The sequence below is a fragment of the Apostichopus japonicus genome, chromosome 13 (genome assembly GCF_037975245.1).
Source record: "Apostichopus japonicus isolate 1M-3 chromosome 13, ASM3797524v1, whole genome shotgun sequence".
NCBI classification, from domain to species: domain Eukaryota; kingdom Metazoa; phylum Echinodermata; class Holothuroidea; order Aspidochirotida; family Stichopodidae; genus Apostichopus; species Apostichopus japonicus.
The window spans coordinates 9,387,710-9,411,392 of record NC_092573.1 but is presented as its reverse complement, the minus strand read 5'-3'; the positions used below and the strand labels follow the sequence as shown (position 1 = coordinate 9,411,392).

Sequence of the window (23,683 nt, the reverse complement as noted above, 5' to 3'; positions counted from 1 at the left end):
ATGTTAACCTGACTGTTTATGTTTTATTTCCAGGGACAGAATACCACAGCACGCTTTTTCCGATTCTCCGTAGACCTTATGTTAATTGGTCGATTGTAAAAGCAAAAGGGAGAGAAGAAGAACTCATGATAGAAGTGGAAAACTTTAGATATGGAGATGAGCAAGCCTGAACTAACACAAATATGGTTTTCTATAAATTAGACCTTGTAACCTGTTGCCTGTTGGGGCCATCTTACTAACGCTATTACGACTCTATAATACTATTTATCAACAGTTCTTAATTTCTGACGAAAAGCTTGATACACATACAGCATGTACAAAATTATCCCAACTGGTCCAGGAATAGGAGAGTTTTCTACTATTCTTTGAGAAGAAGAACCTTAATTTCATGTTCCTTAAGAAATAATTCATGAAGATATCGTATCAAATGCAGTTAACCTGCCAGTGTAAAGGAAACCCTGTATGTAGAGGTGAAGACTAACACATGTCCTACTGAATATTATTTTCGCCTCGGGTTTTACTCAACGAAGAAAAACTCGTCCTGCATAATGCTAGTGACTGCGACCCTGCTGCAGGCTTTACCTTGATATATATGGTCGCATCAATGGATATTAATACATATATGAAAATATAATATATGTTGAAATTTGGATACATATATAACTATATTTATAAATATATATATATATATATAACTATATATAAATATATATATATATATGAATATATATATATATCTATATATATGTATATATATAGACATATATATATATATATATATATATATATATATATATATATATATATATATATATATATATATATATATATATATATATATTGTTACGAGGGCCCATTGTAGCCTAACGCTAGTTACTGCTAGTGAGGAACCTAATGTTATTATATAGAAAGTCATTGAAATTGCCTACGTGATAAATCAGTATTTGAGAAATTAGGTCGGGTTACCGTCGGTGTCACAATGTTATAATACACGATTGTTCTGGTATATTCCTTATGATGACACGCTGGTCTCAGGTTAACGTCGGTTTACGTGAAATCGCGTGTAAGCTGTACACATCTTCGTGGATTCTCTGGAATATTCGCGAGCGATGCAAAGGACTTCCAAGAATAGAGAAACCGGGTCGCGTTGTTACTCAGGTGTATCGAGAGAGGTCTAGATGATTCTTGACATGGCGAATCGTATATAAACCCGCCCAGATCGGAGAGTTTCTCAGTTTCTGTACGAATACAAGCGACGACACATATTATACCATTCTACTATATATCGTCAGTGCTCAACTGCCAGTACTTTCTGAGGGATTGAGATATCGATACTAAGATTGATTCTACACTTCCATTCAGAAGTTTGAAGAGGACTTTGCTATGAAACTACAGTTTTTCAGTCTTTATTTCGGAGAAGGTGAAGAATTTCTGTCTCCGTTGAGGAAGTTCGTTACGCCAGGAGTTGGTGGCTATAAAGCTGATTTTAGACTGACTCTGGTAATATTTAGTCGGCGAGAAGTTCGACTTGTGCTTCACTCTATTGTGGCTGGAAGTCCGTCTTCTATTTTGGAGCATCGCCGGAAAGAAGGTGACTGCTGTTTCTGGGATCGCGAGAAACTTCGTCGAGGACCAGTGAATTTCGCAGTACAACGGACCGAGAATCGTCGTCATCGATAGCGTGGCCGCTGTGGGATATCGCCGTTGGAAGAGACCAGCGTGTTTTAAAGTGTATCCTATCTTGTTAAGTTTGTGAGTAATTCTCTATATATTTGTAATTACCACTTGTTGTTGGATCAAACTCCATTGTTCAATATAGTTTACGTTCTCATTTAAAATCTCTAGACTCGTCAATTTGTCTGTGTTCCTTACGGAAACGAACCCAGGCTTGTGTCTCGTTAAAATTAATTATCGAGACCTCTCGCATTCCAACGTAACAAAATCTATATATCTATATATATATATATATATATATATATATATATATATATATATATATATATATATATATATATATATATATATATATACATACATATATACATATATATATGTGTGTGTTTTGTTTTTTAGCAGCGAAGAAATTAGAGACGTCAGATGACATGGCGAAATGATTCTGAACATTATTAGCTGGTGCATATTGTAGTGGCTCTAGATGAGCATTGTAGAAGAGTGATTGGAAACATCGCTAAAAGCAAAGAACTAACTTGTGACTATCACTTTACCTATACATTGAGCAGGGTGTGCTGGTAGGGTATATAATATAAGGCCTGAAGGGTCCAAACGCCCACGTGAAAGTTTATGAGCTGATTCATGTTTTCTTTTTTATTGCAAGACCGATTGAAAACTATCGCGGATTTGGCCCAATGGACACCTACATGTTAATCATTTCTGTACAGTGTCGTACAAAGTATTTCAAAGGTAAATGGAATTGCTGATTTCTGGCAGGGGCTGAAATTTCAAGGGCCTGAGGTGAATCAATGATTTTATAGATACATGATTGTAGCCCTTGGGTCGTTGAAGGCGACATCCATAAGGGAGGGGGGAGGTTGGCGGGGATTATCCCCAGAAAAGTTAAAATGTAGACGTAGAAATGTGTATTCTGAGGCATAATTATACTGTAACTCAGATATTTAATTATATAGCTCTTAGTGGAAAGATTGTGGTAATAAATTATATTGATGTCTTGTGTGAGATTTCAAACGTGTTTTACACCCCGATGTATCAGTTGTATAATTCTGCTCCGGCTTTATATGCAAAGTCTCCTGACTGAACTTGTAAGACATGGGCCATGATGCCATCTTTGACCACTTACTGTGAGTTAAATTAATAATAATGATAATTAGGCCGTTAGTTTTACGACGCTTAAGCAACCACGACTGTGGGAGAAGCCCACAAGAGCCTATGGATTACAGCGTTCACATCGGGTACATTCCAATTGAACAATGTAACTCAAATTTGGCATATTTTTTAATTAGAATGTCATTTTAGATGGGAAAACCTTCGATTTGCTCCTGGATGATAAGCCCACCTTACTATGATCCTGTCGGGGATCGAACCCAGAACCTACCGATTGCCAAGCCCCATTGCTCCAACTGTCACCGCCTTTGTCCACTCGGCCACAGCATCGGTACAACCTGGATTAAATGATGAGATCCCCTGACAAAAACATGCTGACAACCGTATGTAGCTTTAAAGAAAAATATCAAGTAGTACTTTATTGCAAGTATATCCAGTCTTCACCTATTATGAAATTTTCTCATTGTGTGCCCCTGGATTATGCAGTTAAAATGAATGATTAACTCTTGTTATTACTTTCCCGTTTGTCTAATCATGCCTCCCCTGTGTCACATTTCAGGATGTTCTTACTATGAAGTTACCCAGTAATACAGCAAAATATCAATAAAATGTTTTGTCTATTTCTGAATTGTTTCAACGAAATAGAAACATTTCAAATTTTAAAGAAAACAGCAGCAGCTGCTGGCAAACCATTTCCATTTCGTGACGGCACTGATTGACTCGTATGTTGCGATCATTTACAACTAACAAAGAGTATTTATTCAAACAGATCAGATCAGATAGCGATTTGAATATACAAACGTTTTCATAATATGATTGGAAATGATTTTGTCGGACTTTTAGAGAGCAAATTTTACATAACTCGTTATTAAACGACAGAGATATTAAGGACACATCATGCGCGAAACAAGTTTTGTTTACGTTTGTGTCGATTTGTTGGCCCAACATAGCGTAATATTGATAGTTGAAATTGTCAAAAATAGTGCATATGAGTATAATTGAAGCAAACAGGTGTGATGATCATAGTTGGATATGAGAGCTAAAAGTTTTTATTTTTCTTTATTTTTCACCGCATTGTGTTGACCTTTGATTGGCAATAATTCCAACGTTGCCCAAACGGACTGTGTAGGTTAACTATATATTAACGACTAAGGTGTGTACCTATTGATGTGTATTCCAATTTTGAAGCAGGAAATAGGATGTAAATTACAAACAAAACAAAAAACAGAATTTCAGTAGGCTCCTCTGACATTACAATTGTTTGCTTCAAATTTACCCCGGGTAAAAACTGTAAAAAAATTAAAGTAAAGTTTTGGCAAACGTATCTTTTCCTTTAACGAATGACCATTTTAATTTTACAGGTAATAAAAGATGTGGTGATGGAGTTTCAATTAAATCTTGCGTAAATTTGTGACGTGATCTGCTATTAGCAATTAGCCCCAATTGAATGCTTGAATGAAGTTTGAACCACTTATCATACTCCTGTTATTTCTTCTTCACTAGTCTTGTCTAGTGTGCATTCGCTTATCTCATAATTGTATAGTACAAAACTCTCAATCGCATTCGATTGAAAAGATATAAGTACTACTATTAGTGACTAAACGAAACGAAGATTGAATTAAAGGCTTGGTTGTCAAGTATTACAGAACGGCACGAGACCAAGGTGATTATTGACAGCATTTTCTAATATTAGAATTTGTAGAATTTTCTCACCATTTCTTGACCATTTTCATCGCAAAGCACGTTGAGAATCACACATTTGAAGCAATTCCGATTAACGGTGATCGAAGATTGCTAACATTTTGTTCAATTCAGTGTAGCAATGGTGAAACGTTACAGTTTACTTATTCTCAGTGTAGTTTTCGTTTCGTTTGCTTCTTTTCCCTGCAAAGGCTACCACTTTTGTTAAATAACACTTATGTTCCTTAGTGCCTAACAGAAAGAAAGTGAAGTATGCTACGCAGGGTAGCTTTGTCTACGTCTGTGGCTTCTGTCTGAGGGTTTGTGATGGGGGTTTTCTCGTAAATCGCTAAGGAGTCACTCGAAAGCTAAAGAAAGTTGCGCATTCCGTTCCAATATTCCAAATCGCCCTTTGGAGAGCGGACTCCATAAGTTCATAGCCAGTATTGTTTTCCGAGTGTAGAGAACGTAAAATCCAAAACCATAAACAATGTTTTACGTTTATTTTCTTTATAAGCAAACTTTATTTCATTGGTGAACAAAAAATCAACTTGTTTTATTGTCTTGTAACAAACAAAGACAAAAGACGAATATACCTAGTAGACATGATTATCGTCCTTATAAATATTTTAAATAACCCACGTAACATTCATGCAGGAAGAAGAGTAGTTGATCCTTGCTTCATGTTACTAAGACTCAAACACAAATTGCATATCAGTTGTTGGGGAACTCAAGTCATTGCTGCCCGTGCCAGTCGTTGCTCTGACCGTAAAAACGTATTGTTGATTCTGCAATAACCTTTCGTCACGAATTCTGAGTCGTATTTTGTTGTCCTCAACGTGCTCGGCGATAACTGGAGGCGGATTCATTGCATTCGGTATGAACGTGGCTACCGTATAATAGTAACTGTTAATAGGGCCATTGCGTTTAGAACACTCAGGTTTATTCCAGTGGAAAACCAAATCGCCATTTCCCTTCTGTTCCGGCAAGAGATTCGTTGGTTCACCGGTTGGCCCTTGAAAACAAAATAAAGGAAAATCAATTTATTACACTGATCAATTTTGGAATGCATACGTCTTCTTAATGTTAATTCCCTGAATCATTCAAGAAACGATCTGTGCGATACAATCGTTAACCTTTAGGTGCCGTCCCATGAGTAATCTGCTCATCATTTGCATACAACGGTAATATGCTAATTGTACATGATACATATAACACAAACAACAATTGTTTACACCTTTTGAGCTAGCTCTTTTATCAAATTTTAAAATGTTTTGTATTTTATCGCAAGTAACATACTTGCTTAAATGTGCGACATCTTTGCAGGGATAACCTCAATTTCTAGACCGTCGTTTATGACTATTATAGATAAGTTTTACTTTTTGGTGCCATTACTACATTCTCAGACGCTTGTAGCTTCAGTATTAGGGAGGCCGGGCGTACTGGCCCACCGGTTCACCGGTTCGGAACTGATGTACCGCTAGATCTCAAGCCCGGCAGCTCCACGACAGGTTAATATGTCGCATATATCGATTTTTCGAAAGATGCTAGTTTCTTCCGAGGCGCCACATGCGTTTCAAGGCCCCTACGACGCCTGTTGGATCAATCATTTTCGCCCATAAGTGAGGTTCTAGCAGATTTGGACATTCATTCTTAGTTTTGATCATTAATATTATTTGCTTCATAATATCTTTATTGCCAAAGTAAAAAAAAATGTTATAATTATGTAAGTGGATGTCCCTGCCTAGTAAAAAAAACTTAAAGTATGTAATAAACCTAACTCAAGGTTTTGCTTCCCCGGCTGAATGCAAATATCCCCCCCCCCGACTGAATATCTACCCCACGAATGACGATCTGCGGAGGGGGGAGCCATGCTCCCCTGTGCTTGAGCACGCCACTGAACGATATCTACTAGACTTACTCGTTGTAACAGTTTGTATCGACATGGACCTTTGATACGTCCCCGTTTGTGTGTTCAGGCTCAAAGTAAGGTTGTACAGAGAGTTCGCCGTCAAATGAATTACTGTTCTCGTCCTTGCTTCAACATCCTTCACATCAACTACCCTCGGTGTAGCATCCACTGTCGGTGGCACTCCGCCGCATTCAAGGACATCCAATAGTCGGAAAGACAGATTTTGACTTAGAACCCTGCACGAGTCCGTGTCTCCCTCCACCGACCACATCACGACAGCTCTTGCATAACCCACACGTCTTGATGATGATGTATAACTGAGGTCAGTGATAACCAAATCTGACGAAAGTATTATTGACACAAACATTAGATTAAACGTTTTACAAGCTTCTGTTTATCATCAAATTTCTGCGGTTACAACTTTGTTTAATATCTTTGTCATTTTGCTACTTTGTTTTAGTCTCGTGAACAGACCTGCAGTCGGAACTTTAGGAGAGAGAAAGAAAGAGGAGGGGGGTGGGGAATCAACATTTTTAGCAGGGTCAACGACAGTATAACGGATGGCGCAATATTGTTCAATCTGTATAAATTGTGTAGTTTTTGTTGTGGTGATAGGGGTAGTAGTATGTACGTGAGTGGGGGGAAGGAGTCTGGCTACGGACCTGCTTGTGAGTCAGATTACATTATGGTTTCAAATAGTACTGTCAAGAAAATAAAGCAAAGATACATTGACAAAGAAGACTAATTTCAATGATGAATTTCAGATGTGACTGACCGATATATCGAAAGGATTGTTCAGATCCAGGTCAATCAACAAATTCTGAAAGGATTGACCTTGTAAATTTCTCAAACTTAAATTATATCCTCCGTTCCATCTCTCCAACTGACCTCTCGTCTTCTGTTTACATGATACATTCTACAACAGTAAAATAAAGATGTCCTGTGTTTCACGAAATCACAAAAAACCAACACACGTTACCTTCACAAGCAGTAGTGACTATTTGTGCAACACTTGCATTTGTGTTATCTCCATTCATGTCTTCAAGACTGATTGCTACCTCGTATGCCGTACCGTCAGTTAGTTCAGTTAACAAAACGAATAATCCGCTTGTCTCTTCGGTTGTCCATCGTCTTTCACCTTCTTGTCGGTAGAAGATTTTGTAGCGGGTCACTGGACCAGTCCCTGAATCGACTCTGGGGTCCCACTCTGGCCACGAGACTCTCACACTAGACGACGTTAAATCTCGAAATTCCAACGGTTCGGGGTTCGCAAATGACGGTGGCCCTTATGAGTGGAAGAGGAGTAATCGAGATGAAGAAAAAAAAATGAAAAGTTCTTCTTGTGGTAGTCAATTCGTGACTTAATTCAGAATTTCAGTCAGGATATGGGAAAGAGAACCGAGAAGTAAGAAAATACTGCAACAATAGTGCTCTTTATTCAGGTTTTCAAGAAAATTAGCTTTAATCTAATAGATGCGGAATGTCTCAAATGCTCCTGAAGGTTAAATTGATGGTTTCTCCCCGTGAACGCTGAAATGTTAAGTCATTATTTGATATTCCAATTACTAAATCAAATCATGCTCTATTCCCTCTTTCATATAAACAACAGAGAATCATTGAATGGCATTCAACATCTCGTGTTGACAAATTTATGAAACATTACAAGCATTTAATCTAAGGCGATAAATGTCTTTCCGATTGAGGTTATCTTCTGTGTTGAATCTGAGGAACTGACCACAGAGTCTGTGCGATGAGTCTCAGATGTTTAAAGGGGCATTGCTCAAAGAAATATCTGATATTGAAGTGGTATAGCAAGACAAAGTGGGCTGATAGTAGTGATATACTTTAACAATTTATACAAAGTATTCAAATTAATATTTTGCGCAAAAGTTATCATTCGAGCTTTGTAACTGTACGAACACATTTAATTTTCTAGCAACTTAGTTATATATGAAAGAACTATGTCCTATCTCACAAATATCTACTAGTCGCCGACAGAATTTCATGAAAAGTCTATGTCCATACCTGACGTCCTGCATGTTTGTTCGTTACTTGGTGTTCCTTCTCCAAATGGATGGTCTCTGAAGACACTGATCCGAAATTTGTAATCAACTCTTTCTCTCAAACCGGTGAACTGATGAAAGAGTTGTCTTCCTTTTGGTATTTCGGTGAATTCTTCTTCTCCTGGTCCTTTTATTTGTATCCTATATTCAACAATGGGACCGTGACCATGGTCGACCGTTTCGTTCCAAGCTGGCCACGTCACGGTTACACCTGTGGACGTGACGTCAGAAAACTCGAGTGGCTCCGACTGGTCATAAGACGGAGGCGCTGAAAAGAACGTGATCGTTTCAGTCTTGTTTCGCTTATTATAATTTTGTTTTTTACCTGATAGTATTTCATTGATGCAAGATATTTGAAGGGTTATTGCGTCAAAAGACAATGTACAAGTTAGCGGGCACCGCTAGGTTGAAACCCACTGCTTGCCTTGTCCCGGCCGTAAACTTTGTCTTCAATTGTAACCTACTAATAACACATTACATTAGAATCAAACATAAAACCTATCACTGTTATATTTTTTGTACTCGTTAGCTCTTAAGCACTTGTGCGTACAGTCTTGAAGAGAGGGAGGGGTCTTATGAACTTGAAGGTTAAATGTTGATGCGAAACTTTCCTTACTTTGATAACAAGGTAAGCTAGAGTCAAGAGAGAATGCTTGTTCGGTTATCTCCGATGGAAAAACGTGTTTCGATATTTCTCCACCACATGGTGCTTCCTCTGGTATCCAGATACGACCGATGCCACGGTGCCCAAACTTGGAGCGATAGTTGCCTCCTTTGAAGAACCATGACGGCATTTGGAAGACGAAGACTCTTTGATTAGCCCAAGGAGGAGGACTGCCCTGACGGAGGTCTCCTTCATCAACAAAGGATAGTCGCCCTCCGTAAAATGAATTCTGCAATCCGCATGCTATCAAAGAGATGAAAAGGTTAAAATACATTTATGATGATAATCTGATCATTGTTTATCACGTCGTCTATGAACCACTGAACACTATACTTAAAGTGGGCTATAATTCCAGTTATTTTTGTCGTTTGAAAAAGGTTTTAATAGGCAGTTATTTTTGTCGTTGGAAAGAGGTTTTAATGGGCAGTCTCACAGTTAGTATGTCATATGTGCGCTTCTATATATGACGTCGGAAAACACTACAGTGAACACCTTACAGCCTCGCAGAAGGTATTCAAATTGGGATCTTGAACCCTATATAGACGGAAATTTTAATTTCTCTCCCCACACCCGTTTCATAGACGAGGAATTATATAACGTTCAATGATTGCAAATCAACTTGTGATTATCTAAATGTTATATATCTCAAGTTGCGTTACGATATCCTCTAATGCCAGTACGATTATTTTCTCCCCGAATATTTATAATATAACAGTCATGTTTAAACTGTCTTTGAAATTACCAGTGTAAAGAAAATTGTATTAACAACTATTTAACTGAAGAAAAAAGTTCAACACTGACAACGGAGAAAGAAACCAAAAGCAGAAAAGGGTAAATTTTTGGAGAAAATAGGTGCAGGACTAACCTTGAAAGTATTCTTACCAAAGTCAGGACTATTTTTTAAGATCATCTTTTATTATAATTACACAAGGAAAACAATAGTGCTAATATATTGTTAATATATGCTAATATCTGTTTAGACAATATGTGAAATGAAACTGAAACAATGTCGCTAAATTTAAAGTCATAACTAGTAATAGTTACAGTTTTAGGCCTACATCCGCAGTCGTTTAAGCTGTGATCGGCTGCGTCTTTTCTCACACATCTACATTTTGTGGTGAGGGTATGCTTTATGTAGAAATACTAATTAAGGAGAAGTTTGTTTATTTTTCTGCGGAAATATACCCATCTTGTGATGAGGGTACGCTATATAAAACTAAAAGAGACAAGCGTATATAAATTGTTCTGAAATACACATATATCTAGTATCAGCGAGTAATACAAACACCACTATCTGAAAATTGAACAACATCAAATCGACGTATAGTCTAAAAAGATCGTGTTCCGCATTTTGGTTGTTGCAAATTGTCAGCAATGCGGCACCGATCATTTTAATTTGGATTTGGAAGTTTTAAGCTGCAAAACAGGTTTCTCTTTACCAGTGTCTTACGGTAGGCTGTATAGGCCTATGCTGTTGCATACATAGGTATAACGTTACGGCTATGGATGTACGTTAGTCTACACGTACTTGGTTTTGGAAGCAAAATGTAATGAAATGTATGCAATAAATCCATAGTTTATTTATTAACATCTATATTCTGTTGGCAAAGAGCCTCGGACGTGGCTCTAGCTTCCAAATAGTGTTCCTAATGATATCGTTATCAAATACTAACGTTAGTATAGGCAATCTGGCAATCTGGAGTATATTGATATGATTCAAACGTAAATTCACACCGTTCCCGAGTAGATTTTACAACAGATATTTCTGAAAGTCGGAAGGTTCAACTCTTTGCCGAAGCGATGCCCAGAGTGACTCAAATGATTGCTTGGTGGCCCGCTGACATTAATGTCCGTTTGATGGGAATGCCTTCAACTGTAAAATTACCAAAACTACCTTGGTAATATTGCGAGAAAACTGAAATCCATGGCAGCCTTCTCAACGTATTCTCAACTCTCTGGATGTAATTAAAAAACTACGACAGCATTGTTTCGAAGTATAGTTTGTATTTCAGAATACACCCGAAAAATATAAGTCTTTTTTTGGACATATTATATAACGTATATAATAACAAAGTAGAATTGCACGTCAGAATACGAGGAGACGAACATAATTCTGTCTGTTTTGTGTTTTCGTAAAGCGAAAGTACTTTTCGTTCCCCCCGTTGATGTCACCTTTATTAGGCCTTTCAATGCTTTTCAGGCTAAAGCCTATACAATTTGTTACTTACATTTTCTTTACTTCTAACTTTTTGAGCTAAACGGCACGGTTTGTTTAAATTCTACTTACGTCCTACTTCCACTTACGTAGTAAAATTGATTACAAATACTATGGACGAAGTGAATAGAGGATGACCTGAGGTCATATCATATCATTACTTTACTTGTGAATACTACTGGGGCCTTTCTGAGCAACCAAACTACACGCACGTTCCGAATCGAATTTTCGTGTAATTGCTATTAACCAAATCGATTCTTGGACCGACAAATTTAGAAAAGAAAAAGACAATTTATGGGAACTAAACCTACAAACCACGGCACCATTTGGTTTACCATCAGAAACGGCTTGCCGTCCCAGAAAAGTCAAAACAATTCATCTGAAGTTACGACGGAAGCGGATTAAAAATAATCCGACGCAGATCAAATTGATAATTACAAAATAGAACTAAATATGCTCTATATATTTGTTGCGATGATTGACTCTTGGAATGCTAGAAGTACCGTTAATTGGTTTAGAATGACCACTATCTCTATTGTGAAGTTAGTTCGAGAATCCGCGTAAATAGAGTGGGAGTACCGTAGGTACGAATCAAATTCCACCGCTGGAAGATGTTCACTATTCTGGAGTTTCCAAATCATCCTGTTTCTAAATTTATTTCTGCATACGTAAATTACAGAAGATATTAATCATGAGCGTGAGTGACGCCACTTAGTTATCCAAATATGGTTATATCATCAGTAAGTTGATGTATTTGCTGTTGTTTAACAACGAGATTTTTAAAAGTTCTCGCAATTTGGTTTATTCAGTTTTAGACGTCATATAGTTATATTGTTTTAGCTATGTTATACTGCTCCTTTTTGCAACTAATGAAGGTTTTTTATCTGTGGGTGTGTTTGTGTGTTTTCCATATTTCTTTTCCGTGTCAACCTGTTTTCACTTCCAAAATTTGACAAAAGAATGTAACTAAAATACCTTTTCAATGAAATACGATAGTGTCTGTTTCTTCAAAACATTAAAATTGAAAACAAAACATTGTTTCTCTATAAGCAATGCGGACAATCTAGAAGTTTTCCAAGCTGTTCAACTTCTTTATTATATCTGAAGTGGAAGGTAATGAAAATCATTTTATCGGACGTTTCGATTATTAAAGTTTGAATGCTACTATTATAAAGAGAGTCTACTAACATAAAAAATAAGCGCGAAAACCAAACTGTATCAATGACACTATTGCTTTTAAAAAATTCACCCCAAGATTGAGTTTCGGCAAGAAAGGGAAAACGACTGAACTGATTCTGCACTCTCAAGCACAGTAACTTGTCTATATATATGATTTACCACATTAAAACACAACAAGTTACCTTTCAGAGAAAAAAAAATGCGTAAGGTATAACTAATTATATGATTTATAATATACAACTTACCTCCGCCCTTTGAAAGCAAACAGCAATTTGTCAGGAGACAAAATGACGACAGAAGAAGAACTTGTATCAGAAAATGTCCTTCCATTGCAAAGAACGTCTGGATTGCTCTGTCAAGGATTGCTCTTACAAAAGTAAATGAGGCTCAAAAAACGCAAAAGCCTTTATACTTCACTTGACCGTGCTGACTGCTGAAATGGGATCGCAAAATAGTCACGCTTCCTGTGGTACGTGATGTTTATATGTTTATTGACTCAAGACACTCACTCATCCAAAACAAAAAGACGAAAAATGTGAGAAAAAAAGAGGGAACAAAATCGAAAGGTAGAAGACGGAACATTTTCGGACATGATTTAAATTTGCCTATAAAAGAAAAATCCTTTCCATCTTCTTGGACAGAATCCAACGTCCTTCAAACGTGCACACAATGCAAGGGTTTGTAGATTCAAGATCGCATTTTTCTTTACTTCACTCTTTCATCACATACTTGTTTATAATAAAAGGAGGGAAACGAGGATGGGGCTGGACATGAAGAGGCGCGCAGGGGCAGGATGCAAGTAATATATTTACAAAAGTCTCTCCCACGAACCAGCGGAAACTTGCCTTCGTTGACAAAACAAATTGACAAAATTCAAATTCAAACACAAGTTTAGTTTAAGAGCATAATCCTCGTTTTATTTGATTCGTATCAGTTACTTACATTGTTCGCGGGTTTGTTTTTTCCAGTGAATTTAATTTACTGTGATTTATTGAACATTTATTCGGTTCCCTTAATATTCCATGAAGTTAATTAACATTAAAGGACTATTAATCTAAAACAAGTCTATAGACTACTACTAATAATATCCTTCTTAATACTTATACTCAATACGTATCTTCAATAATAGTCGCTGGTCTAGTTCCTTTGTATGTAGCATCGTTTACCTCAAGCGAATAACCCTCACCTCTGGTTAGGGGGTTGAAATGCTTTCGCCTTTGTGTAGTGCTCCCAGTAACGACGTTGGTTTGATGAGTCATTCGAAACACATAGCAAAATCGAATGATCTCACCTATGGCGGGCCATCAGTCTCAAATCATGGGAGATCGACTTATACCGATTTAAATCGACATACACCAGTATCCTTCGACTTATACCAGTTTCCAGCAGCTGAAATTGACTTCTACCGATTGAAATCGATATGTACCAGTTTCATTCTACATATCATGAGCTAGTTTCATTCTACATATCATGAGCTAGTTTCATTCTACATATCATGAGCTAAATCGATGATATGTCGATTTAAATAGGTATATGTCAATTTGAGACGCTAGAAACTGGTATAAGTCCACGGAAATTGACTTCTACCGATTTAATTCGACATATCATGGATTTAAACTGGTAGATGTCGATTTAAATGGACATATCATCGATTTATTTTACATATCATCGATTTAAATAAGTAAGTAAGTAAGTAAGTAAGTAAAACTTTATTTCATCCCAAAAGGGAAAATACAAGCTCGCATATGTACATATAAGACAAATACAAGATGATAAAGAGTAAAAAGATATAAGAATGACAAACATGAGAGTATCAGAGAATTAAAGTATAGAAGTATAAAGGCGTGATGATAAAACAAATGTAACACCCGAATAGATATGTACAAATAAGACAAATACAAGATGATAAAGAGTAAAAAGACATAAGAATGGCAAACATAAGAGTATCAGAGAATTAAAGTATAAAAGTATAAAGGCGTGATAATATAACAAATGAACACCCGTATGGATGGCAAGAACGGGAAGAAAAAGGAGGCAACTAACGATTGAAACGGAAATTAAAGAGCTTAATGCACTGAGGGATAAAGGAAGATTTGTGTCGATTTGTTATTGCACTCGGAAGCCTCATCCGCCCACTGCGAGATATTATTGCACTGTTGAGATTAGGAAACAATGGGTGATTCTCGTCGATGATAAGTAAAATAAATCGATGATATGTAGAATGAAACTGGTATATGTCGATTTAAATTGACATATACCAGTTTCATTCTACATATCATCGATTTAAATCGACATATACCAGTTTACTTCGACATATCATCGATTTATTTTACTTATCATCGATTTAAATCGATGATAAGTAAAATAAATCGATGATATGTAGAATGAAACTGGTATATGTCGATTTAAATTGACATATACCAGTTTCATTCTACATATCATCGATTTAAATCGACTTATACCAGTTTACTTCGATATATCATTGATTTATTTTACTTATCATCGATTTAAATCGATGATAAGTAAAATAAATCGATGATATGTAGAATGAAACTGGTATATGTCGATTTAAATCGGTAGAAGTCAATTTCAGCTGCTGGAAACTAGTATAAGTCGAAGGAAACTGGTATATGTCGATTTAAATCGGTATAAGTCGATCTCCCATGATTTGAGACTGATGGCCCGCCATACTCACCATGGCTCTCCGCGCACGTGGGATAATCCCAGCGAAATACCATCATACGCTATACCGATTCTCCGTAGAACTTATGTTAATTGATTACCTACATTGTTCACGGGTTTGTTTTTTCCAGTGAATTTAATTTAATGTGATTCACTGAACATTTAGTCGGTTCACTTTATATTTCATGAAGTTAATTAACATTAAAGCACTGTTAATCTTAAACAAGTCTGTAGACTACTACGTATCTTCAATAATGGTCGCATTTTACCACTCTATTATTACACTCTATTTTTACCACTCTATTATATATACCACACGTTATTACCACTCTATACTGTTCTCCAATGTCTCGGAATGTTCCGGAAGCATAGCGTGTTCATGAGTTGTCTTGAATCGCGCACCATTTATCACACACAGTTAGGAAGTTGTTCCATCTGAACAACTTGTCATTTACAGGTACACGACACGACAGACGTACACGATAAATATGTGTGACATTGGAGGCTTAAGCATCGTCGCCCCTATTTCGTGTTTCTCCTGAAGAAAAGGCGAAGGCGACGGCTCAAAAAGAAGATGGCCACATGGACAAGGGCTTTGCCTATTCAGAGAGAGACTTAAGGAGCCTTTGCAAACTTGATAGAGAAATTGGCAACCAATTGCATAATTTTTGCAGGATGAATGATGCGGATTTATCCATACTGTTATCAATGATACGGCCGCCAACTTTCAAACAAGACACCGTAATGAGGCAGTTGATTTCTTTTGCTCTGGACAATAGACCTAGCTATGACAATATTTGCGTGAGGAAACATCCAAAAAGAAAACCCATGTGTTTGTATTTAAATCAGTACAAACCATTTAGTGTCCTAAGGCTACTAAATGAGAGGAATAATATCCCTGTACCCAAGCCTGGGGCATGTGCATTGTTGACACAACCAAACCCTTTAACAAGTATAAGACCTTCATTAGTCTATGCCAGGTTTATTTAGCCTGTTCAGGACCGTGGTACTTTTTGGCTTCCGAAAAGTTCATGCTGCATTTGGGATAATATATAAGAATGTAGGATGGTTTACGCTTACTCTGCTTAATTCTTGCAAATTTCGTTAACTCTTGTTAATGGTTTAAATGTTACACAGTGCAGAATTGAAGTTAAAGTATAAGTAAAGTTGTTCCGCGTGATCTCCTTGATAGTAATATTTACCGCTACTAATTGCATCGCAAACAATGTTTGATAACACTATGAGTTACATATGCAGAAGCGCCATCGCTTACAACATGGAATATATGTGTACTACCCGTTTGTACAAGTGTGTCGTTTTAACAAACGACATTTTGTAACATTTTCAAATTCAAGTTGGCATCTCGAAATTTAAATGAAACTCTCATAATCATTTAAACAGTAGCTTAACCTTAAAATGCTTTTCAGAGAAATAACACAAGTTAAAGCTGAATGTCGTGACGACCAGAACAGCCTTAGAGAAATAAACTAGCACTCAAACTGTTCTTTTATATTGTACTATTACATATGGATACTAAAATTATGTCTAAATCACCCCTAAAATAAGTTATATCAATGAACTTTTAATTAAACGTACAGTCTGTATCAGTTATCTATATTTATGTATAATTACGAATAATAAATGCATACTCCCCGCTGATGTGCGCGTTTGTGTCCGTCTCTGAAGTTAATGTACTCTGATAATACTAATTCGGAATTCATACTCAGTATTCTCGTTCAGATCAGTGAGTTGATAAGAGAGTTGTCTCCCTTTCGGTATTTTGGTGAATTATCCCTCCCCTGGTCCTCGTATTTGTATCATTTACTCAACAATGGGACCGTGACCATGGTCGACTGTCTCGTCCCAAGCTGGCCACGTCACGGTGATGCTCGTTGGTTCTATCTGTTTTCAGGTTCGGCATATGTAGGGGGAGCTGACAGAGAAAAAACTTAAAGAGTATTCGCAAAATCATTGTTCAATCATGGCTTTTTAGAGAACTTGTTAAATTTATGAAATTTATTCCGAAAATGAGATCAATTTTGTGGGGAGTTAATTATAAATTTCAAAACAGCAATGATTAATTAACGTTAGTGGTCCTTAACTATATTCACAAACTTGAATGCTCAAATTAATTTTGCGTTTAATCGTCTTTGCATAGGGAGGCGGAGGGGGTAATACAAATGAAATATCTTTCAAACAGTAATGTAGTTGACCCTACAGTTGGGCTTCTCCTCATATGCGTTCGTCTATAACACATGGCTTCTTAATTTAAAGGGTCAGTAGACTATTACTTTGTTGAGACTTTGAATCCTTGGATCATCAACAGAAAGTAAAGAATGTTAAACGAGACACTGCAATGCCTCAGCGCTTGCGATAACATTGAGAGTGATAATAAACTACGGGCTGAAATTTGAACATCAATTAATATTATTTTAGTATGTAGGCAATTTTGAACTTTAATTATTTTCATTATTAATTATTGTTTTAGACAAAGACGACTTCATTTAAAGAGTTGAAATGAAGTTAAATGTATTTATAGGCTACTGAATATCCTTACTCTGATAGCAAGGTAAGCTAGAGTCGATGTCGCAGTGTCCAATCTTGGAATGATAGTTTCCTCCTATAAAGAAAGATGTCGACTTGGAAGACGAAGGCTCGTTTGTGAGCGAAAGCCGAATAACTGCCTTTAACCATAGCTGTCTCATCAATCACGGCCAGTCGTCCTCCGTAAATTATGGGCTGTTAATATACATTCTGTTGAAAAGAAGGATAGGAAAACTGGAACGGGGAAAAAATGAGCCTATCGTCATTGCGCTGATAGTATGTCTAATCGTTCTTATATTCCTTGTTTTTCATAAAGCAGGTATCCCTGGGATGAATTTGAAGAGACAAGGCTTGCACAACTGGCGTTCCGTATTACATATTATTATGCTTGGATCGTGGTTTAAAGTCGATACAAGTCTTTAGAACAATAATTGAAATGAATAAGTTCAACGGCAGTTCTTTTTCTTGTCAAAATTTAGATTAGTTAATTTAAAGGCCTTACATTAATATAGTTAATCAGAAAATTGCATCAGCCTTGATTCTGATATGTAAATGAGGTGGAGTGCACCGTTGTTCAGAATACTCTGTCCTACCCAATCTGTGCCACCGTCGGGTGTACAACATCTTACAGGAATTTAGTATTGTAACCTTCCTTAAATTGTTGGTGAACCTTCAACTCAGAATTATTTGCTGTGGGTGTGTCATCAATGCAATATATCATGGTGAATCATAACAAATAAACTTATGTTTAAGTGTTTTTGATAGAGGACTACAGTCAAGTTACAGTAACTCACTAACTACATGGAAGGTATATATTTCCTTATTTATTTTAAATTTTGAATCATAACAAACAAGCAAATATGTTATCACTCTATTCAAGATTTAATTTGTCGACGACATCATGATCTTTCTACACTATTTGTTACTTAAGTTATTATAACTCCAACGCTTTATTAGTTTTGTTAACAAACGTAAATACACGGATACAGGGGCGTATCCAGGGGGGCGCAACAGGCGCGCGCCCCCCCTATTGGCCGTCACCAAAAAAAAAAAAGTTTAGCAAAAAAAAAAAAAAATTGATGACGACCTTTATGTGAGATGTCGGTGATCGCTCAACCCCCCCCCCCCCCCCCGCTCCCGTATGCTTTATCTTTTGTTTGCCAAAAAAAGGTTCTGGCGAAGATCGGCGGCATAATAGTTTTAGAAACATAGATGGTAATTGTGTTTGTATTATCACTATAAACACTAAATGACATGCCAGCCATACTAAATTGTGCATTTTGTGTCCATATTTACTGGAAATGTTGCTTATTATTAAGGTCGAAAAATGGATCACATATGGCCATGGGTGGCGATCCTGGGTGGATGGGGGGATATATCCCCCCATGAAAATGGGTGGAGGGGATGTAATGCACCATATCCCCCCCCCCACCAAATGCCAGGGATAAGAATATTTTCATGCCTACATTTATGCATCTTCGTTAATGTACGGCTCTTTTTTAGCTTCATTTCTCGCCTACCATAAACGCAGTGCGATCTTTTCAAATAAAGCGTCTTTATAAAGCAAAAATAGTTGACTGTAGGCTTCATTGGCCCTATAACAACAAAATGTATTATTGCGCCCACGGTATTGATATAGTACATATATGCACCCTCATAGTATTCATATAGGCCCTATAGTAGGCCTACACACGTACATGTTCCCTCGAACAGCTGAGAATCTCATGTTACCAGGGTAATGCTTAATACACGTTTCACCTGGATGCCCTAGCAATCGGTACCTAGGAATGTAACTATGTGTAATTGTGTATTGCATGTGTATAGGCCTATAATAGCCTGCATGAGGCCATTTTCTTCATCGAATAATATAACAGAGCTCTCGAACATTCTAACGTTGCGCCTGAAACAAGATTGACAGGGGCAATTTTCCCAAAATAACACCCGAAATTAAAAAAAAAGTATTTTGGATCCCGATTATGAGATAATTCGGACATGACATCCCTATTTTAAAGTTGGGTATATGCCGCTTGGAAACCTCGGGAAGTGCCGTTTCCGGCCATCTAGAGGGTTTGTTAATCCCAAAATTTTCTTGTACGCTTCGCGCCAACTCATGGTGGCGCTACGCTTAGATAGTCAACAAGGTCATATCCCCCCCCCCACTCGGAAGTACGGATCGCCGCCCATGCATATGACACCATTTTGCATTTCAGCCCTTCTTTGAAAGCAAAAATTGTACACCCCTCCCCTTAGACCCATCCCCCAGGACGGCGATCATTCATGCCCGGCGCCCCCCCCCCTATTGGAAAATCCTGGATACGCCCCTGCGGATAAAGGATTTTGTTACAATACTACGGGTATACGGGTTTTCAGTCTTTTTAGATGTTTGATTGAGTCTCTTATTATGAAATACCAAGAGTAAAATCAATATGTATGCTATTTAGAAGTTTATTTAATAAATGTATTTATTTAGGTCTCTCGTAGGGATTGACTGGTTGAAACGTGATCATATCAAAAAGCTTTCCAGTCAGTCTTACGTTGATATTCTCTGTAAACTGATATCAGTTTCGAATAAATTGATATATCCAATACCATTATATGAATAGTTTTTCATCTCACCCACCCCCCTTCTCCTTCCCCTTCCGGCCCTGGGCATAGGTTCACAATGTTTTCTTGTTGCCATAAAGTGCGCACAGTGGTCCGTGTTTTTTTTAGATTGTTTTAGTGTTTGTACTATAAAGTGATGGTAGCTTGGCACTACAACTGAATTCGTGGGGTTTCATATAAGAGAGCAGCATATTCTACACAGGATTAAGTTTCCTCATGGGAATTTTCTGTAAACTGTGTTGACTCCCTTTATGGATTTATGGGAAACTGAGCTAGTTTGTGGGTAAATAACATTTCCTTCGGGGTTGACTATCATTCCCCATGTTGGCTTGTCATTTCCTACAGGGTTTTCGGAAACTCCATAAACTGTCTTTATTCGCAGTGGGGAATTTATGGGAAAGGAACTTGTTTGTAGGAATTTAACATATCCCTCGGAGACAACTATAATTCTCCATGTGGAAATCACTGTTTCCTATGGGAATTTTTGTAAATCCCACGGGGGAATTACATTTTCCCAAAGGATTTTTCAGGTATCTCTGGGAAGTTTGCATTTCGCAAAAGGAGTTATGTGGAAACCTGCAGTTCCTTATGCAAAGTGCGATGATTTCCTATGGGATTCTAAAATTTCACATGGGATTTGAGGCTTTCCCGGCTGTTTCTTTGGCTGTTTCCAAGAGCAAGAGCATGAGTTTTGTAAGGTATGGGGATCGAGACATAGAGGTGAAAGGCCCCTCCCTCTTTAATTAAAGGAGTTTGATACTCCAGATTCTGGTGACAAATGCATTAAGAAAGATCGAGTATTCATTTTATTTCTTTGTTTACGGAACAAAGACTAGACGAAAGTGTGAAGAAAGTAATTTAACAACATCAACATTATGATATTAGGTTGTTTTTGCCTATATTATTACTACAAAGGCCAAGACCCGGTATATTACATGGACCTTCCAATAAACCTTACCCTATCATTGCGGTCCACTTTCACATATCACTGCTCACTTTCGTGCGTCGTATATGTAGTTTATCGACTACATCACAGAGTATAACACTGTGTTAAGTGTATAGGCACTATAGGCAGTGCACACATCAACTATAGGTTGCCCCCTCAAGTCGTTTGCTAATCATCGTAAATTACGGGTTCCGTTCTCGTCTATGGGCAACACTTGTACAACAACGTGGGTTCGTTCAGATTCTATCATAAACACACCTAGACTACATCATGTGATGATTCAGGTCTCCCGTTAGGTGGGTCACAAAAGGAGATTTCAAAGCTTTTGGACAGTACATGCCCCATAGTCTATACAGGAGTCTCTACAGAAATCAGACATTTTAACCTCATATGATCAAGGTGATTAGGAGGATTGTACTGAAGAAAGGATTGAAATTTGTTTACACTGTTTTGTCACGATTCAGGTGAGCTACGAACTGAGATATTTAACTGGATTTTGCAAAGCTACAAACATAGAAGTTTAATATGAATTTTCCAATATTTCGGTTTAAGGCATTTTCTAGTGCGAGTACAGAGGTGAGATGTAAAATTTACGTAATAAGAGCATGCTGCAGCTCCCAAGTAATAATATCGGATTAATTTCGGACGGTCGATATAACTTAACATGTTATCTCGTGGTTGTACGTGTGTGGCAAGGAGATGGGCATGGCACTTCGTAGCGATGACAGAAGGCAAACTATTAGATAATAGTTCACTTGAGACGCAAACTGGTTCAACTAAGCCTTGCAATGCATTTTTTAATTTCCGTCCAATATATTTTGCCAACTAATGTCATTAGGTTGAGGGGGGAGCGGGCGTCATGTCAATTCTACTGGGGGCTCCCGCCCGTGCAGCAATCTCCTCCGCTGGTTACGCCACTGGGTAAGCATGAGTTTGTATGAGACTTAGAAGCGTTGTGTGTAAAAGGCACCGTTTCCCCCTTCCAACACATAGGCCCACGGATACAAACATCATATAGAAGGTGTTCATGGGATCCGAATCAGTAAAAACAGTACATAGCTCAACCGAATTTCCAGAGGTCAAAAGTGGAAGACTTCATCCACTTTGTACTTTTGTGGCAAACAAATAGAAATAAATAAATAAAAATAAATAAATAAATTCCGAAGTGATTGATATCAACTCTATTGTTTGTGAATAGCGCCTTTCGCTAGACTTCATTTCGGACATGTGTTACGCTACTTGCCTTTCAAGACTTTAAGGAAGTTAAGCAAATATGGTCGTGTAAGCCAAATTACATTTATTTATGATTCCTATTGTAGTATATATTCTATTTGAAGGGACTCGTGATACTTCACTTGAAGTAACACCTTCATCATCACACTCTTAATTCACAGCCTAAATGTTAAATTTTGACTGTGTGTCAGTGTGGGCTTATAACTCTGTCTTGGTTGTTTCTTTCTTTAGAAGCACCCTTATATCCAGTCCATCATGATTCGATGTTTTCGCTCATTAGTTTTGACATCTATGCAAGAAGCTCACACAAAGTAGATATTCTATCGATATCAGGAAATTCTATCTCGATTAGAATAAGTAACAGTTTTAGCCTATCACGTTTGCGCTTTAAGATCAATTTGAGGGACTGAAAATGAAAACAACAAAATAACTACCAAAAAATAAAACAACTCCTTTTTGATGTGTGTTTTGCTGATTAATGTGGGCTTAATTCCTATGAAAACCTATGATAGTATCAGCCACAAAAGACCGGACATTTCACCATTTACGAGGTTTTCGTAACACGTTCCCGGTGAAGCGAACAGATGCGTGGCGCGAAAACATCATCATACTAACGTTAGTATATTGCTCTTTGTCCTTTGTTACCGCCCTTTACTTCCCCCACCCCCATTACCCGGCTCCGAACCAATTAGCCTAGTACTCTTACTGCAGCGGTACAATGGATTACGGTGGGCAGCAATTTTATATTCAGGACGTTGTGAGAAACGTATAAACACATTTACAGTACATTACACGTAAGGATGATAGGTATTTATTAAAACACAGAAAACGTTGTTTTATGTTGTTCTTTTTTGTCTTTTATGCAATAGTTCCGATCAACGTCTCCTGTTTGTGCATGTAAATGGAACTCTCATTAATAAATACAGAAAAAGAAGACATATCATATTAAATCTAAATGCGGAAAATTGAAGAATTCGATTCAATGGTCTGTTTTAAATGAAAGGCGCGATTGAAATTTGCATTCTATGATGATTGTGAATGAGTTCCAACTGGCTTGTCTCTGCTCTTACGTGAACAGTAACCGCAAACTTGTACAACCATTTTGAATTTCCTTCTTTCCTTCTTTCCTTTTTAATTTTCCGAAATCAATTATATCTTCTGA

At 37.3% G+C, this 23,683-nt stretch overlaps 2 protein-coding genes across 2 annotated transcripts in view; both read right to left on the bottom strand.

Annotated features, from left to right (window-relative positions):
- The window catches only part of LOC139979083 (uncharacterized), a 60,744-nt gene that overhangs the window by 29,907 nt on the left and 7,154 nt on the right, over nucleotides 1–23,683 (bottom strand). The gene's annotated exons all lie outside the window — the stretch shown is intronic.
- Nucleotides 4,968–12,913, bottom strand: LOC139979081 (receptor-type tyrosine-protein phosphatase delta-like). The gene is made up of 6 exons (XM_071989744.1): nucleotides 12,758–12,913; nucleotides 9,071–9,361; nucleotides 8,417–8,722; nucleotides 7,371–7,676; nucleotides 6,401–6,730; nucleotides 4,968–5,494 (listed from the first exon to the last, which is right to left on the bottom strand). The coding sequence occupies exons 1-6, from the start codon at nucleotides 12,840–12,842 to the stop codon at nucleotides 5,169–5,171; spliced, it is 1,644 nt and encodes a 547-aa protein (XP_071845845.1). The 5' UTR covers nucleotides 12,843–12,913; the 3' UTR covers nucleotides 4,968–5,168.

Excerpts from the sequence above, each read along its gene's own strand:
- LOC139979081 (XM_071989744.1), bottom strand. The coding sequence starts at position 12,842 with ATGGAAGGACATTTTCTGATACAAGTTCTTCTTCTGTCGTCATTTTGT. Across the intron at positions 9,362-12,757 it reads TTTGCTTTCAAAGGGCGGAG|CATGCGGATTGCAGAATTCA; the intron begins GTAAGTTGTATA and ends TCTCTTTGATAG. Across the intron at positions 7,677-8,416 it reads ACAAACATGCAGGACGTCAG|GGCCACCGTCATTTGCGAAC; the intron begins GTATGGACATAG and ends TCCACTCATAAG.